The sequence below is a fragment of the Stegodyphus dumicola genome, chromosome 8 (genome assembly GCF_044657685.1).
Source record: "Stegodyphus dumicola isolate Sdum_Otavi_A_Nest chromosome 8, ASM4465768v1".
Lineage (NCBI taxonomy): Eukaryota > Metazoa > Arthropoda > Arachnida > Araneae > Eresidae > Stegodyphus > Stegodyphus dumicola.
This window is the reverse complement of record NC_140775.1, coordinates 164,596,062-164,611,990: the sequence shown is the minus strand read 5'-3', so window position 1 is coordinate 164,611,990 and position 15,929 is coordinate 164,596,062. Positions and strand designations below refer to the sequence as shown.

The 15,929-nt window shown below is 33.6% G+C and overlaps 1 protein-coding gene across 5 annotated transcripts in view; it reads right to left on the bottom strand.

The window, feature by feature from the left end:
* LOC118185560 (chondroitin sulfate N-acetylgalactosaminyltransferase 1-like) overlaps positions 1-15,929 on the bottom strand; it is a 230,042-nt gene that overhangs the window by 110,341 nt on the left and 103,772 nt on the right. For 3 of the 5 annotated variants that reach the window (XM_085822689.1, XM_085822687.1, XM_085822690.1), the window contains exon 2: positions 4,385-4,525. The exons of the other annotated variants lie outside the window; for them this stretch is intronic. In XM_085822689.1, coding sequence (XP_085678815.1) covers positions 4,385-4,429 — 45 coding nt within the window. In that variant the 5' untranslated portion in view covers positions 4,430-4,525. The remainder of the gene's footprint in view (positions 1-4,384; positions 4,526-15,929) is intronic. 5 annotated transcript variants of the gene reach the window in all.

Below are 15,929 nucleotides of genomic sequence, written 5' to 3'. Positions count from 1 at the left end.
TATTCCTTGTTATTGCAAATCTACCTTAAGATGTGTTCAGTATGTCAGAGGTATTCTGAAATGGTTAATAATGAAATATCCGATTTTTTAATTCATAAAAATAAATGTAATAGAGTTTATAAAGTAGAATGTAAATGAAGTTGGCTAGTGAATGAAGTTGTAAACTGAATTCAAAAAAGTGTGTTGACGTTATGTGTTAGAAATAAAAGTGCGTCAAAGAAGCAAAATTTCAAGAGATGAATTGGTAATTGGGTAAAATAGTTTAACACTGGTAATTCACTTCTGATTCGGTACTGAAATGTTGGTCTCGGGAATTTCTTTCTACGTTATGTGTCGTAAACAATCGCTAGTTTCTCTTGAAAGTTGTGCATAAAGAGAGAAATAACTATAATTAGAGCAGAAAAAAGGAAGCAAAGTAAAATTTGCATAGTCTATAAGGTATTTCTCCCGCCTTCTTAGCAGTCCTTCATAGTGTAGTGCTCTGCACGCTGGGCGCGTATTCCAGAGGTCAGTGGTTCGATTCCTGGCGAAAGCGTTGCTCATTTTTCCTCTTTCCTGCTTCCAAAAAATACCTAATGTCTCTACAGTGACGCACGAAATAAAAGGGTGGTGGATGATGATCCTCCACATCCAGGATTTGGCGATTGGGTCCCCTAAAAACCCCAGCCGCCCTTTAAAAGGGGAAGTATATATGGTATTTCTTCCGCCTTCTTAGTATTTCTTCTTAGTGTAGTGATGTGCACGCTGTGAGCGTATTGCAGAAGTCCGTGGTTCGATTCCCGGGAAGGGTGTTGCTCATTTTTTATCTTTCCTGTTTCCAAAAAATGTCTAACGTCTCTACAAGTCAGTGCATTTGAAGTATAAATAATGGTATTAATGTAAAATAAAAAATTAATGTAAAATATAAAAATAATGAATATTAATATTAATGTAAAATATAAAAATAATGAATATTAATATTAATGTAAAATATAAAAATAATGAATATTAATATTAATGTAAAATATAAAAATAATGAATATTAATATTAATGTAAAATATAAAAATAATGGACTAGTTAGCGAAAAGTTCTGAGTTAAAACATCAACTGTTAGAAATCATAAGAAAAATTTATATATGAGTGAATGGAACATTCAGTGCAATCCTAAAATTACTGATGAAAGCAATGACATTATTCTAAAAAGCAAAATGAAATTAATAGCTCTTCTGGGCTAACGCCCTTTGAGCTAAAAATCATATTTAAAATTATATAAAGATCATTTACATGAACAGAAAATACAAATAAGTTAAAATTAAGAGTATGTTGGCTATGTAAAAAATTCTGTGTAAAATGGAATAAAACAATCAAATTAATAGCGTTAACAAAACGGAAAATAAGTCTATTATTAGAAACAGAAAGTTTAAGAAATAAGTTAAGTTCAGAGTATATTGGTTAAAATTACTACAATAATTAAAACATTGCATCTAAAACTGAGGAAAATTCATGTGAATCGGTCATTAAAGTCGAAAATAACAGTGTTATGGACACACATGGATGGGAACTGTCAAAGGAAATTATGTCAATGTCACAGGAAAATCAATAAAAGATAATCTCTTATCAAAATGTCTCTCTTATCGTGGTCCTTCCCCCTTATCAGCTAGCTCGTAGCCCCCCCCCGGAGCGCTCGTCCGCAACATCCGCATCCGCAATGAGCGCTCATCCGCAATTTACGCATTACTAAGTTAATCTTAAGATTACCCAGATAAATGTTCCCAGACTGGTAGCCCGTGGGCCGTATGCTGCACCGAAGCAACTTTATGCTTCCCGCGAAAACATTTTAATTATGTGCTTGTTGCAAATATGTTATTGCAATGATTTCAAGATTTTGGTTATTTGAAGTCCGAGTTTATGCTATGTTAATTCTCATCGAAAATGAATATAAAGAGAGCACAAGAAAATCTATAAACTGAACTAATTAATATAAAATGTGATTCAAATCTTATTCAAAGATTTAAAGATACATATTTTATGAACATCTATTCGTACTTGTCAAAAATAAATTTATAAGGCATTTTCTCCCTCCTTCCAGCATGCGTTTGTGGTGTAATGGTAGCACACTCGGTGCGTATTCGAGAGGTCCATGTTCGAGTCCCAGCGAACGCATTGCGGATTTCTTCTGTTTCCCACTCCAAAAAATCCTAAATAGAGTCTACAGTGGTGGTGCCCGAACTAAAAGGTGGTGGACAATAATTTGTCCCCCCCCCGCCAGGATTTGGCGACTGGGTTCCCTAATTGTTGCCCTTTAAAACGAGAAGTATATAAGGTATTTTCTCCCTGCTGTCTGCATGCCTTCGTGGTGTAACGGTAGCACAGTCGGAGCGTATTCGAGACGTCCAGGTTCTAGTCCCGGCCAGGTCATTGCTCATTTTCATGTCTCTTAGTAGTAATAACCTAGTACTAAACCTAGTAGGCTCTACAAACTAACCTAGTACTAATAACCTAGTAAGCTCTACAAACTAAGCTAAAAATTTTGCGCTAAGAGAAATTGTCTTGTTTCGGAATGCATTTATATACGAACAGCTTTTTTTCACAGTTGGAAATTAAGGTACTATTCGGTTTTGAGGGCCGTAAAATATCGCCAAACTATTGCTGATGCCAATGCTGCCAAAAATAATTGCGGTAATCCTAATGCAAGAAAGGAAGTATAATAGTAAATGACTATCCAAGATTGATGTCTTAAATTAGATGAAAGGTTAATTTCATATTGTTGCTTGCGTACGGTTTCGTTACGAAATGAATGCACAAGTCCGATGAAAAATGAACAAAAATTTATTATTATCACAACAAAAATGCTTAAATCTTCTCAAATTATCATGCAGTATTACAATATCTCACAGTAGTTATCTTTTAACTACTCAAATGTCCAATAGAACGTAATTCAAAACAGCTAAAGAAAGCTAATCCGCGAATTCGCTACAATCAACAAGAGCAGTTTTCTAAACAACAACAAACTAAGCAACTACCACAAACTGAGATGTTTTCCTCCTTTTATAAGATTTTAAAATCACGCGCTAGAATTTTCCAGTACTTTTTCGAAATCAAAAAGAGATATTTATTTATTTAACGCACGAGCTCTTGTATTTTAAATTTTCCGGCTTAGCTTTCTTTTAATATTCGTCACGCGCTGCACTGCGCGAGAAATAAAACCATTTATTTTATAACTGAACTAACATTAGCTTTTTAAATACCAAATTCGTAACAATATAATACTTTTTTATTATTATAATTTATAAAGAAAAGGCTAAACATGACTGAATGGAAGCAAAAGAGTAAATAACTATTTCAGATCATTATTATAATTTATATAAAAATTGCTAAGCATAACTGAATGGATGCCTGCATCGCTATTTCGCTACCGACTTATCGCTAAAGCATAATTTCATCTCGTTGGTTGTTCAAACGTAATTTTCTACAATGAATGATGCCTTTTCTTTGAAAATATTCTCAGTAAAGTGCAGAATCGCTCACTTATTTGTTTGCCGCTTTTTAGAAGGATAAAAACAATTGGATTTTTGTCAATTTTCTTTTACTTTTTAAGTGAAAATAGGTCGATGTGTACATAGATAAAGTCAAGGGTGTGCGCAGTGCCATTTTTGTGCAATTCTGGGATTATTTTTATGTGAAAATAGGTCGATGTGCACATGGATACCGAGTATGTGCAATTCTTAAAAACGCGTCAAGCAGTGGATGATTCTGCACTTCACCCAAAATTCTATTGCCGACTTTTCGTCATGGGCAATTCCCAAATTGTTAAATCCATAGGATATCAAAAAAGGATTTAAAATCAAAAAAGAATTTAAAAATTAAACTAAAATTTCTATGGTGTCTTAAAAAATATACAACTACATAAACTTACGCAATCTGAAATCAGCTCGTGCGCTAGATTTGGTGCTCTGTTCAATGGGCGCGTTCGCTAGATTTGGCGCTTTCGCTCATACATTTTCGCTGCAATTTTTTTTACGGTCCTCAAAACGGAATAGTACCGAAATTAATAAGTAAAGACCCTGTGACAAATAATTGCCTCTCAAAAATGCTCCAAAGTCAATAACGATTCATTAAGACTCCAAGTTGTTTAATAAAACACATTTATTAGACGTAAGCACATAGAAACTCAATATGTGCATCTTTAAATATCACAAAAAGATGCCATTTCTTCTTATAATTTAAAACACAGCATAAAAATTACTCTTAAAATTAAAAAGAATAGAACAGATTTAGCAATATTTTTTACTGTTGCCAGAACCTAACTACTAAAAAATCGCGCAGTTACAAACACGCCAAAAATGAAATTCAGCACGCATTATTTAAAGATAAAAATTAAATATAAACAAAATAATAACTTACGCTTGTAAATATTTGAAAGATACAATTTTTCACATCCTGATTCATCGATAAGCATCTACAAACCGCGATGAAGATAATATCTCATAATTTCCGCCCAAGGCTACAAACTTTAACAGAACCGAAAAGCCGCCATGTGTCAAGCTGTAACAAGAAATAAAAAGCTTATAATTATAATCCTATAAACAAGTATATTTTCATCAAAAAATAAATAACACAGGCTAAATTTTTACTGTTTAGTCTTCCATAGTGTGGAAGTCCTAATTTGAATTTGAAATTTGTTTTATTATCGATTTCACATTTTATAACACTTCAACGAATTTTTGATTAAAAAGATAAACGATTTCAACGCGAGATATGGCAACGTTGTACAGAAAAACCATTTATCGTTAAACGGTGTACAAAAACATTAGACTGCAATAAATGTTGTACATTAAATGGTGTACATAAACGTTGTATATTAAACGTTGTACAGAAAAAAACATTAGTCTGCTAATCGGAAATTCTAAAGATATGCTCAATTTAAAATTATTTGACGGTATTGCTTTTGAACTGAATTTTCTGGTTTAATTGCGAAGAACATGATATTTAATAAATAAAGGTAACAAATAAAATATTAAATTACGTAATTTAAAATCTAAAACCTTTCAGATTTTTTTGTTTAAAGTCAATTATTTAATGATTAATTAAACATATTAGATTTATTTGAAAGAAGTAACCGTCTAAGAGTTTAATATTTAGGTGTCAGTTTAATTGAATTACAAAGCATAATCAACAAAAATGTCTTATAGATACCAAAGATTACCTTGAGATTTCTTAAGATTTCAGATGGAAAATAAATATAAACTAGCTGCCAAGCCCGCCAGATGAGCGCGCTGTAGCCAAAGCAAAAATTTTAAGTTCTATGCATGACTGCGTGTTTAGTTTTATATTTCGAATATATAAAGAGTTTCCGGTAAGATTTTTGAAAAGAAATATATGGGAGATATTTCGCAGTTAAACGAAAAACAGGAAAATATTTTTTAAAATCCACAATTTAAAAAAATTCGTAAATATTTGATCCTACCTCTGTTTAGAAAAAACAGATGTAAATTTTAAAATTCCACCTCGTACGTGTTTCGACACAGCACGCCGTACAGCAACGAAATTCAGGGAAAAAAACCAACTTGCAGGATGCGAAAATTCCGGAAAACTTAGTTTATAGATGATTTCACACTTTAATGGAACAAATTAGGTAATGTGCAGATTAATTATATGCACATTAAAGACTTTCGAACTTTAATGGTACCATATGTATGGAAGTAGACTAATAAATCATGCGTAATCATTTATTTACCGATACTCAAAACTAGTATAAATTAACGGTATATGCTAATTTATTTACAAATCACGGTATACTGACAAACGATAACCATTTGACATATCGTTGGATGTGTGTTTCAATATCACAGGAGATATAAATGTTTATAAATGTATCGTTTTATTGCATTCATGAGGGCACTTAAAATATTGTCGAGCCGAAAGTTCACTCGAGTGGTTAAGGCAAGAAGAATAGGAGCTCAATTAATTCCGTACCAAGTGGGTATTTTCAATCAAATCTGGGACAAAGTTGGGCAAATTCATACTCTCACCTAGAAGGTGCACAAGGCTTTTTGTAAGGACAGTTCTTTCCTTCTTCGACATAAAAAAAACATAGATATGATATGGATGCCTAGGATCAGGAGAATTAAAAGCAATAACAGCTACGAGTCAGTTCAATGTATATAAGTACTTATAAAATAGTTTTTGATTACATTTATTAGAACAAAAAGGCTAATGGGCATTTTTCGTCGAATGGCTGTATCATTTTTCAAATTGTTGCCACCAAATGCTATTACCCTGTATTACATTTAAAGAAATTAAATAATGAAGAATCTGCATGGATGCATGTATGTTCCTCGCATTTTGAAAAAACAATGGTATCTAGAGCCATTAAATTTTGAATAATTTAGTTCTGCACTCGAATATGGGCGCTTGGAAGACCGAATCTTGAATTTCGAATTTGTTTGATTATCTATTTCATATTTTTAAACTTTAACGAATTCTCGATTAAGAAAATTTTAGAGTCATTAGGTTTTACGAAAGCAAGAGGCGTGGAAAATGAGCAATGCTCTCAACTGGACCCTCTTGAATATGCGCCGAGTGCTCTGCCGTTACACCATGAAGGCATGCGAAAAGGAGGGAGTAAGTACCGTATATACTCCCCCCTATCAGAGAGCGTTTGAGGATTAGGGTACCCAATCGCCAAATCCTGGTGATTTGGTCACATCCCGAGGATAATACAGGTAAAATTCTGGTGATGACGAATTATCGTCTATCACCTTTTAGTTCGGGTGCCACTGCTGAGTCATTAGGTTATTTTGAAGCAAGAGCAGCGAAAAATGTTCAATGCCTAAGGTCAGGACTCGAACCTGGAAGGCATGCAAAAAGGAGAGAGAAAATACCTTATGAACTTAACAATTTCAAAGCCAGCAGTGGCATCACACTGTACGGAATAAAACATTTATATCCAGCACGCGAGACTGTCCATCAGAAATTCTAAAGTTATGCTGTTTTTAAATATTTTAATTCAAAGGGGCGTTAGCCCAAATGCTCTTCAAATAATGTGGATGTATGTGTAAATGAAAAAATCTGATGTGTACACCACATGACTTCCTTGTACGGAATATAAAATTATACGCATTTTTTCTTGCATTTCATTTAACTTATTGGATTGAATTAAATCTACTTCGCCGACAGCGCATAAACCACAATAGAATAAATGCATTCTTTAAAATTTACTCTAGTATTTGTTTACCATAGCTAAACTCTGGCGCTAGATTCACTTAACAGTATTATATTTCGTTCATATTATAACTCATAATGCACAAAATTTATATCATTGAAAGAATAGAATTATCTAATCGTTGCCACATGTTCTATTTAAATACTATAATAAAGATAGAACGATGTATAAAAGAAATTAAGCAAACAAAACAAAAAAGAAACAGTTTTTCACAGACGATTGAGTATTTCTCATTCAATTAATTCAATTCTCACTTCGCGAGAAGGCAAAAATACATAATAACTCAAAATATCTATATTACAAATTACGATATAAATCTTAAACACTTATTTCCTGGAAAAAAATTCCAGAAAGGATTAAGCATGATTTAATTGCCAATAATAAATGAAGGCGTTATCTTTGTTGTTGCGAAGCTAAGTTTCTTTAGATTGGCAACAAATCCACTAGTCTGCTGTTTCAAATGTAAACAATCAATGGCCGCCATAAAAATAGCGGCACTTAAACTACTTTAAAATTGTTGATAATTCTACAAATATTCCATACAGATTTATTAAAGGCATAAAAACCTTAACCGGAAGGTAAAAACAACATAATACAATCATTTTTAAAGCAAAAAATGTACAATTTACAAACATATCAGAGTAAAGAATCTGAGATTACTGAGCCGGGTAACAGAGTGGATATATATATATAAATATATTTATAGACGTTTGGTGCGGCCGATTGCAACCAAAATACGAGGTGCACATCTACATGTTATAGCCGTCCTATATACAAAATTTTAACGTTCTGAGGCTACTCGTTTTTTTGTTATGCGAGATACGTACGTACGCACGTACGTACATACGTTCGTACAGACGCCACGAAAAATTCTCATCAGAATTCATTTTAAAGCAGTTTTATAATTTTTTTGAAGGAAAAGAGTATTTTATTCTGTCCTTACCTACAGATATCACGCAAAAACATCGTTAAATTGTATTCGATAGCGGTCAAAATGGATATTTTCTTTGAAATATGCTGCCTGAAACTTTTCGTGATTACAATACTTCCTTTTTACTTCGTGTAAGGAAATGAAAAGATAAGCATTTATTACATTCTTCAACATTGTTTATATCAATGAAACATAAAAAACGCTTATACAATATAGCATTTGCTAACTTTAATGAATAAGTAACACAAGCGATGAAATATTTTATATTGACACTTTTCTATACATTTCGTTAATTTTTTTACACTAATAATTACAAACACAAGACATCACAAAAACTTGTAACAACACATTAAGTTTCGATATTTTCTCACAAAAACTCGTCTCGCTTCTTATAGAAGTTACTGATATATTTTATATAAAATAATATTTGTGAGCCAAGAATTTTTCATTCTGTAAATTCGATGAAAATGAGTCTTTTTAACTATTTAAATTACAGCAAATGAAAATCTAATTTTGCTGAAACGCGTAAGTTAGCAATAAATCATCTCACGCAATTCCAATCAACACTGAAGTTTTAACAAACGTCAACAAAAATAACGCAATCAAATATTTAATAACTTTTACACTGTATTCATTACTTACTTCATCGCTTCTAAAGTCACGCGCGCTGCAATCAAAAACAAAGCTACTTAGTTATCCATTCAACGTTTCGGAACAACATGTTCATTCACGATTTTTGCTCGGAAATTCGACACTAGGGTAATTAAGAAAACAGGATATCCCAGAAGCTGTTAGTAGTTGAAACCTAATTAGCTGCGGTCATTAATTAATCAACCTGCGGCAATCTTGTTTTGTGGTTTTTGCATCAGTTGTCAAAGCAGAGAGAATTGTCGAACTCACAGTGTCGAATTTAGTTTTCCAAAAAGGAAATGACGCACACTTCATGTTTCAGTTCTTATTTTTATCACCAGATTGCCAGAGAGAAGTTGTAAATTGAAAACTAGGTCAATTTAAGGTTTTGAATAGTTTTTGCAGTTGTTTCCGAAACTTTACAAGTCTCGATTAACACAGAATGTACAAAGTTTTGCCCACAAAAGCCCTGGACCCATTAGAAAATTAGCCTCGGAAAAGTACAAGCGTTCGAAACACTAAACTTATAAATGCTGTTAAAATATATATAATCATAACTAACATTATATAATCGTATTTTATATACATAATCATAACTAACATGTAACATTACTTTCAAACCTTAGGGGCTTTACCAAAGCCAATCCAACTAACTTTCAATTCAGACTAAAATAAACTGAATTATATAAATATAGATTAAGCCAAAGCAAGTTACTGTTATTTACTTACAGCTCAGCTATCTAAGAGGAGAGATACTTTCATGGAGGAAAGGTACCTAAGTGATTTATTTGTATTATGGCAAAGAGTTTGAAAGCTACCTGTCTAAGGAAAGGATGTCTTCAGCAAGGTCATTATATGTATTCTATCTACTTCTGGGACAAAGGCGAAAATGTTTAAGCATTTAAGCCATTTGTGGCTTAAATGCTTAAATATTTTTTGCCAGACTTAACAGGATGTATGCAAGCTGACTTAATGGATTGGATGACAAGTCGTGCGAACTTAATGAACTGGGAAAGGGAACGGAAATTGCAAAGCATTTTGATCATTTGTGAGTGAAATAACGGTAATTCTACATTAATTATTAGTCAAATTATCAGTTCAACAGCTTTATCCGCTTGGCCACTACTATGCCTCAATTTCTGGCTAGGTACCAAAGAAAAATTATTGCCATATAATCTCAGTTCCCTGATTACACATGTTTTGAAGTTTTTCAACAGTGATACCTTTATTTTGCTTCAACATAGAATCCGGAAAAAGAAATTAATAGATTACCTGAAAAATACGGTGGTAACGAGGTAGGGACCATCATACCAAATCTATCTATTGGAAAATCCTTTGTTCAGATGTTATCGCTAAACACGTGTAATTCGATAAGAGGTGTTGGAATACCTGCGAATGGGCTGATTGAATCGGCGGTTTCGTAGTTTTTCCCAAGTGTAACGTGCATACGAACCATTTTTCCTTAGAAATTCCTCCATGAAGGCATTCCTTCCTTTAAGCAGCTGCCCACCAGCGGCCGAGCGGTAAAGTCGCTGAACACTGGTAGTTCGGTCCGAGGTTCGAATCCCGCGAACGGGCTGCATGGGCGTTTTCGTGGTTTTCCCCATGTGTAACGTGTATACGAGCCAGTTTCCCTTAGAAATTCCTCCACGAAGGCATCCCTCCCCTTAGGCAGATAGCCCTAGTGTGCTTTGCCGTAATTAATAAACCAAACCCTTAAGCAGCTAATCTTTGAGTGCGTTGCCATAATTAAATGAACCAAACCAATCATATTTATCCGTTTTGGAAGCTTTGTTACTGTAAAAATCACTTCAGTTGTTGCTTTTTTTTTTCCAAGTATACTCGAGAAGTTATATATCTTGTCATTCTCTTTTAATAAAATTTCGTATTTGACTAAACAATAATATTCATTCTGCCGCTCAACCGGAATAGTGGTTAGCGATGCTGAGTGTCGTACCGAAGGCCCCCTCTTCGAATCCTGGAGAATTCATGGATGTTTGTAAATGTATGGTGTCTATGCAGCATTGGGGTACTCTAAATATGCGGCGAGCCAAAAGTCCTCTCAAGAGGTTGATGGTAAAGGAAGAAGGGTGGGAGAACCTCGGACCTGTCCCCTCGAGGTGCTCGTCATCAAAATTGGGCTGAAAGAGAAAATTTACTATTTAACACTTAATACCGTTAAACCTTCAGTAGCTCTATCATTGCTCTGCAGGCGACTTTCATATAAAGGCGGCAAAACGGCGGAACAAATTTCAATTATTCTCATCGTTAATAATATATCGTATATAAATTAATATTCTAGTTTAAACTATGTTGCTTACCACATACTTCTAATAAACCTTTCATATGAGCGAGTAACGTGATTACACAAGACACACAGACAGAAATAAGCGCAAATCTAACTGTTAATAAAACGTAAATCCTAAATATCTCAATGTATCAAAACGTAGCCTTCGAAAAGGTGCTGATACCGTTATTTTGGGGATTCTACTACGCAATTAGTATTTTTATTTGATTTATTAATTCAGGGAGGGAACGAAAACAGTACTTAGAGGCGCTGAATCCATTAAGAAGGTTGATACTTTTTATCAAATGAAAATACCGTCTGCATAAATGTGCTAGTACAGTTTTATTACCAACCGCTATGAAAGAATTGCTATGCATATATTGCATTAAAAGGGGGGCAATGTGTTTCAGTATGTAAGTTTATATATGCTATAAATTTGGATCTATTTTGAGCGTTCTGTAGGAATATCTTCACATGAACAAAATCTCTGCAAGATGGTTAGTTAGACTTCTTTCAGTAATTCAAAAGCAGCAAAATTCCAACGGAATTCAAAAACAGTAGTGTGGGCTGAAGTAGCTTGAACTCTCTTGCAGCCTAGACTTAATCCAACTGATTATTATATGTTCTCTAAAGTGAAATGAGGTCTTCGTGGAAATTCGAGGATAATGGTGACGTAAAGAAAGAAGTTATGGAATATTTTTGAGGACAAAACTTCAGATCACTTTTTGTATATGGAGGCGTATGAGAAGTGTATAAAGACACAAGAAGATAACATTAAAAAAAATTATTTAACTTTGTTTTGTTTAGGATTCATAATGCATTTTCTCTCTCCTTCCGGCATGCCTTCATGATCTAACGGTAGCACACTCGGTGCGTATTCAAGAGGTCTAGGTTTGAGTCCGGGAGGCGTAATGGCAGACCGCACACTGAGTTGAACAGTGTTAAACGAATGTCGCATACTGCGCATGCCCAGAAAACAATTTGGCGTAATTACTATGTTGGCGTGATTTGAAAAGAAGATAAATACGGTATATGGTAGATGTACCGCCATCTGATTGTAAACAAATCTGGCGTTTAAATCTTCGTAGAGTATAATGTAAATGTAAATTAATTACTGTGTTAAAATACTATTTTTTCTGTACTGCTCAAACAACTGGAAAGCTGAAATTATTGCGAAGTAATGTGAAGCAGTGTTTGCATTCAAAATGTAAAATATAATACCTATGAAATTCTGCACATTCCTTTGGAACTGTACAAATTTTCGTTCAGAAAAAGACTGAAATTTAGGATATATTAGTTGAAAATTTATTCATTATACTTTTAAGCAATAAAAACAATTCAGGATTTACCATACGTTCCATTCGCACATACATAAAGAAACACTGAGGAATATAACAAGTGCTTGCAAATAACACTGAAGAAATTTTACAATTCCTTAATGCTAGTTATTAAATTGTTTGAAATGAGAAAATAAAAGCGCGAATATACGCTAACAAACTAAGCGAGATACTCCAGTTTACAATTACTAAATTATAACATGTAAACAAATTACATTTAAATAACGAATTAATACGAACATATGTTAACAAATATTAAATGCACTGTTATTGACAAATTACAATGAAATATATATTAGAAAAATAAGCAAGTGCAATCGGTATGGACGTTAAAATAACTAATAAGCAAAGTTCCACAACATTACAGTTGTAAACATCATTCGAACACACTCGACAGCCATGGTGATCACGAATAAGCTAGCGTAGGGTTGCTTAGTCGCCAGTATTTCTCCCCGCGCCAAAGGTACACCATCAAGCATGCGCAGTAAGCGAAATTTGTTTAACATTGTTCAACTCAATGTGCGGTCTGTCATTACGCGTCCGGGAGAGGGCATTGTTCATATTTCACGTCTCCAGCCTCTATAAACCTACAAAATTATCAAGCTGGAAAGTTTTGCTATCTTTCAATCGAATTTCATTGGTAGGAACCAAAATAACCGGTAAATCAACCAAAGCAATTAGTCTGAATCTAAGTACAGTTTATAATATATTTTAAGTGAATATCATGTGTGTAAGCGTTTACTCAAAATACCAACCAATGTAAACCAATCAAGTGCTATTATAGTTCACTATAAGTTAATAAAAATTTTAGAGGTTCGTATGTATAGTGCTTTATAGAGAACAATATATTGGTGAACAAACTATACCTCAATCCCGCTTGATGCATTACGCGTGCATAACATGCTTATATCTAGCCATCTATCCGTTTTCGAACATGCAAATGTTTTGAAGCTGCAGAGGTTGAAATGTTAATGTCAGAGCATCTACATATGCAAACTCAAGACCTACGTGATAAACCATAGGCTCAACTTCTGGAAGCATAGGAATAAAAAGCAATTTTATTTCCAGCGCGAGGCTCTTTATCGAAAATAGATATGCACTTTTTAAATATTTTGTGATTTTGTTGGTGAAATGAATTTCCTGTGGCGTAGGTGCGATGAATATAATATTTAATTAATAAATTTAACACCCAAAACATGAATAATAAAATAATCTGATGTGTGCACCATATGACTTCCTTGTACGGAATATTAAATTATGCGAATTTTTCTTGCATTTCATTTAAACTTATTGGATTGAATTAAACCTACTTCGCCGACAGCGCATAAACCACAATAGAATAAATGCATTCTTTAAAATTCACTCTAGTAGTTCTCTACCATACCGACACTCTGGCGCTAGATTCACTTACCACTATTACATTTCGTCCATATTGTAACTCATAATGCACAAAATTTATATCATTTAAATAATAGAATTAGCTAACCGTTGCCACATGTTCTATTCAAATACTATAATAAAGCTAGAATGATGTATAAAAGAAATTAAGCAAACAAAACAAAAAAGAAACAGTTATTCACAGACGATTGAGTATTTCTCATTCAATTAATTCAGTTCTCACTTCGCGAGAAGGCAAAAATACATAAAAACTCAAAATATCTATTTTAAAAATTACGAAGTAAATCTTAAACACTTATTTCCTCGAAAAAATTCCAGAAAGGATTAAGCATGATTTAATTGGCAATAATAAATGAAGGCGTTACCTTTGTTGTTGCGAAGCTAAGTTTCTCTAGATTGGCAACAAATCCACTAGTCTGCTGTTTCAAATGTAAACAATCATTGGCTGCCATAAAAAAAGGCTTAGCGGCACTTTGTTGTTTAAACTTTAAAATTGTTGATAATTCTAAAAACATTGCATACAGCTTTACTAAAGGCATAAAAACCTTAATCGGAAGATGGGAATTCTAACACATATACTTCTATGCTGCTTTTAAAATTATGTATTTGTGCGGTTGAATTGTGCATGGCGTAAGTGCGAAGAAATCTATGCTTAATAATAAAGGTAAAATGACAAAAAAGGGGAAGCCAGCAGGAGTGAGTGAAACAGCAGACTGCTAGACTACGAGCTCAGCGAGACTTTAAAAAAACATTAAGGAATCCTTTTGGGTGACCGTTAAAACATGAATCTTTCAGATTTATTTTCTTTCATTTTGTATTTTCTGTAGATGTTTTTTCTTTGCGCCGTTGTTTTGTGACTGCATTTCTTTCTTTAGTCCTCAATAATGAAATTTAACTTCTGGTTAATTCACACTCGATTAAATGGGAGTTGGCCTATAAATACTTTACTTTATTTACAAATTTTTAGAAAGGAAACATATTTTGTCTCAGAGAGAAATAACATTTTCATCCGAAAATATTTTTTCACAGAATTGTCTTCTTTGCGAAACCTTTTTGCCATTTTGCATGAATAACCTATTTAAATTTTTTAAACATTTGTATTTTCATTACGCTGTTCCTCGTACTTCATTCTGAGATGAATCCTTCTTAAACCTAAGGGATTTGTATTCTAAATATTCCAGTGTTTCTGCATAGTTACCGCGCCATTACCTCCGTGCTGCGGATTGACAGCGTTCCACACAATACTACTGCATTATTCATAGAAATTATCCAGTGTTCTCTCCAAGGGTTTCATAGAAATCCATCCTTTCAAAACACCATCCGCAGGTGTTAAGGTATTCTCTTTGTGTCGGTTCATATGCAAATGTATATTCCGTTTAGGGGTTCGTAAAGCAATTAGATTTAAGACATTTCTCTCGCTCTGAAAAGCATCCGAAAGGAATTTGAAAAGGATGAACCAACAAACGAATCCAGACGCGAATAAGATTTCAACGGAAGGTCTTTCGGAGGCTTTCAGCTTCTGAAGCTGTCACATAAATTCGGATTACAGCTTTTGTGTAATCATAATTGCTAAAATTTGTGCGAACACGGCCAAATATTTTAAAATCAATTTAAATATCGTTCAGACTTCATTTCCAAAAGTGTTACTTCCAGAGAGCAAACCTAACATGAGCAACATGGTATTTGTCTCCGAAAGGTTTCAAGTATGCGTGTAGGTTCTACAGTCGTTGGCTATGAAGCAATTAAACGCTATTTCTTGATTATTTGGCAATTTTGTTGCCAGTATTCTACAGTTGCCTGCTCCAACTAGTTTAAGGCGAAACGTCTTCTGGTCCATTAACAGCCTTCTGGTCCATTAGTTAGACATCGAAGCCGTTTGTTATAAACGTCAAGAGATTTACGGATGCTGTTCACACAGTTCTTAGACGACTTTATTGTAATCACAGAAATAGTTTACCTAAAATGTTTATGTTTTAAATGTTCAAATCGATAACCCATATTCTTCACTATCTTTATACACAGTAATTTCCAGGACAATAAAGCCTTATATAGTATCGGAAGAAGTATTTTAACCCATTACCCTCTTTGGAACCCTTAAACTTTGGAACAACTTTCCAAAGTCTAAGGACATTGTAGGGTTG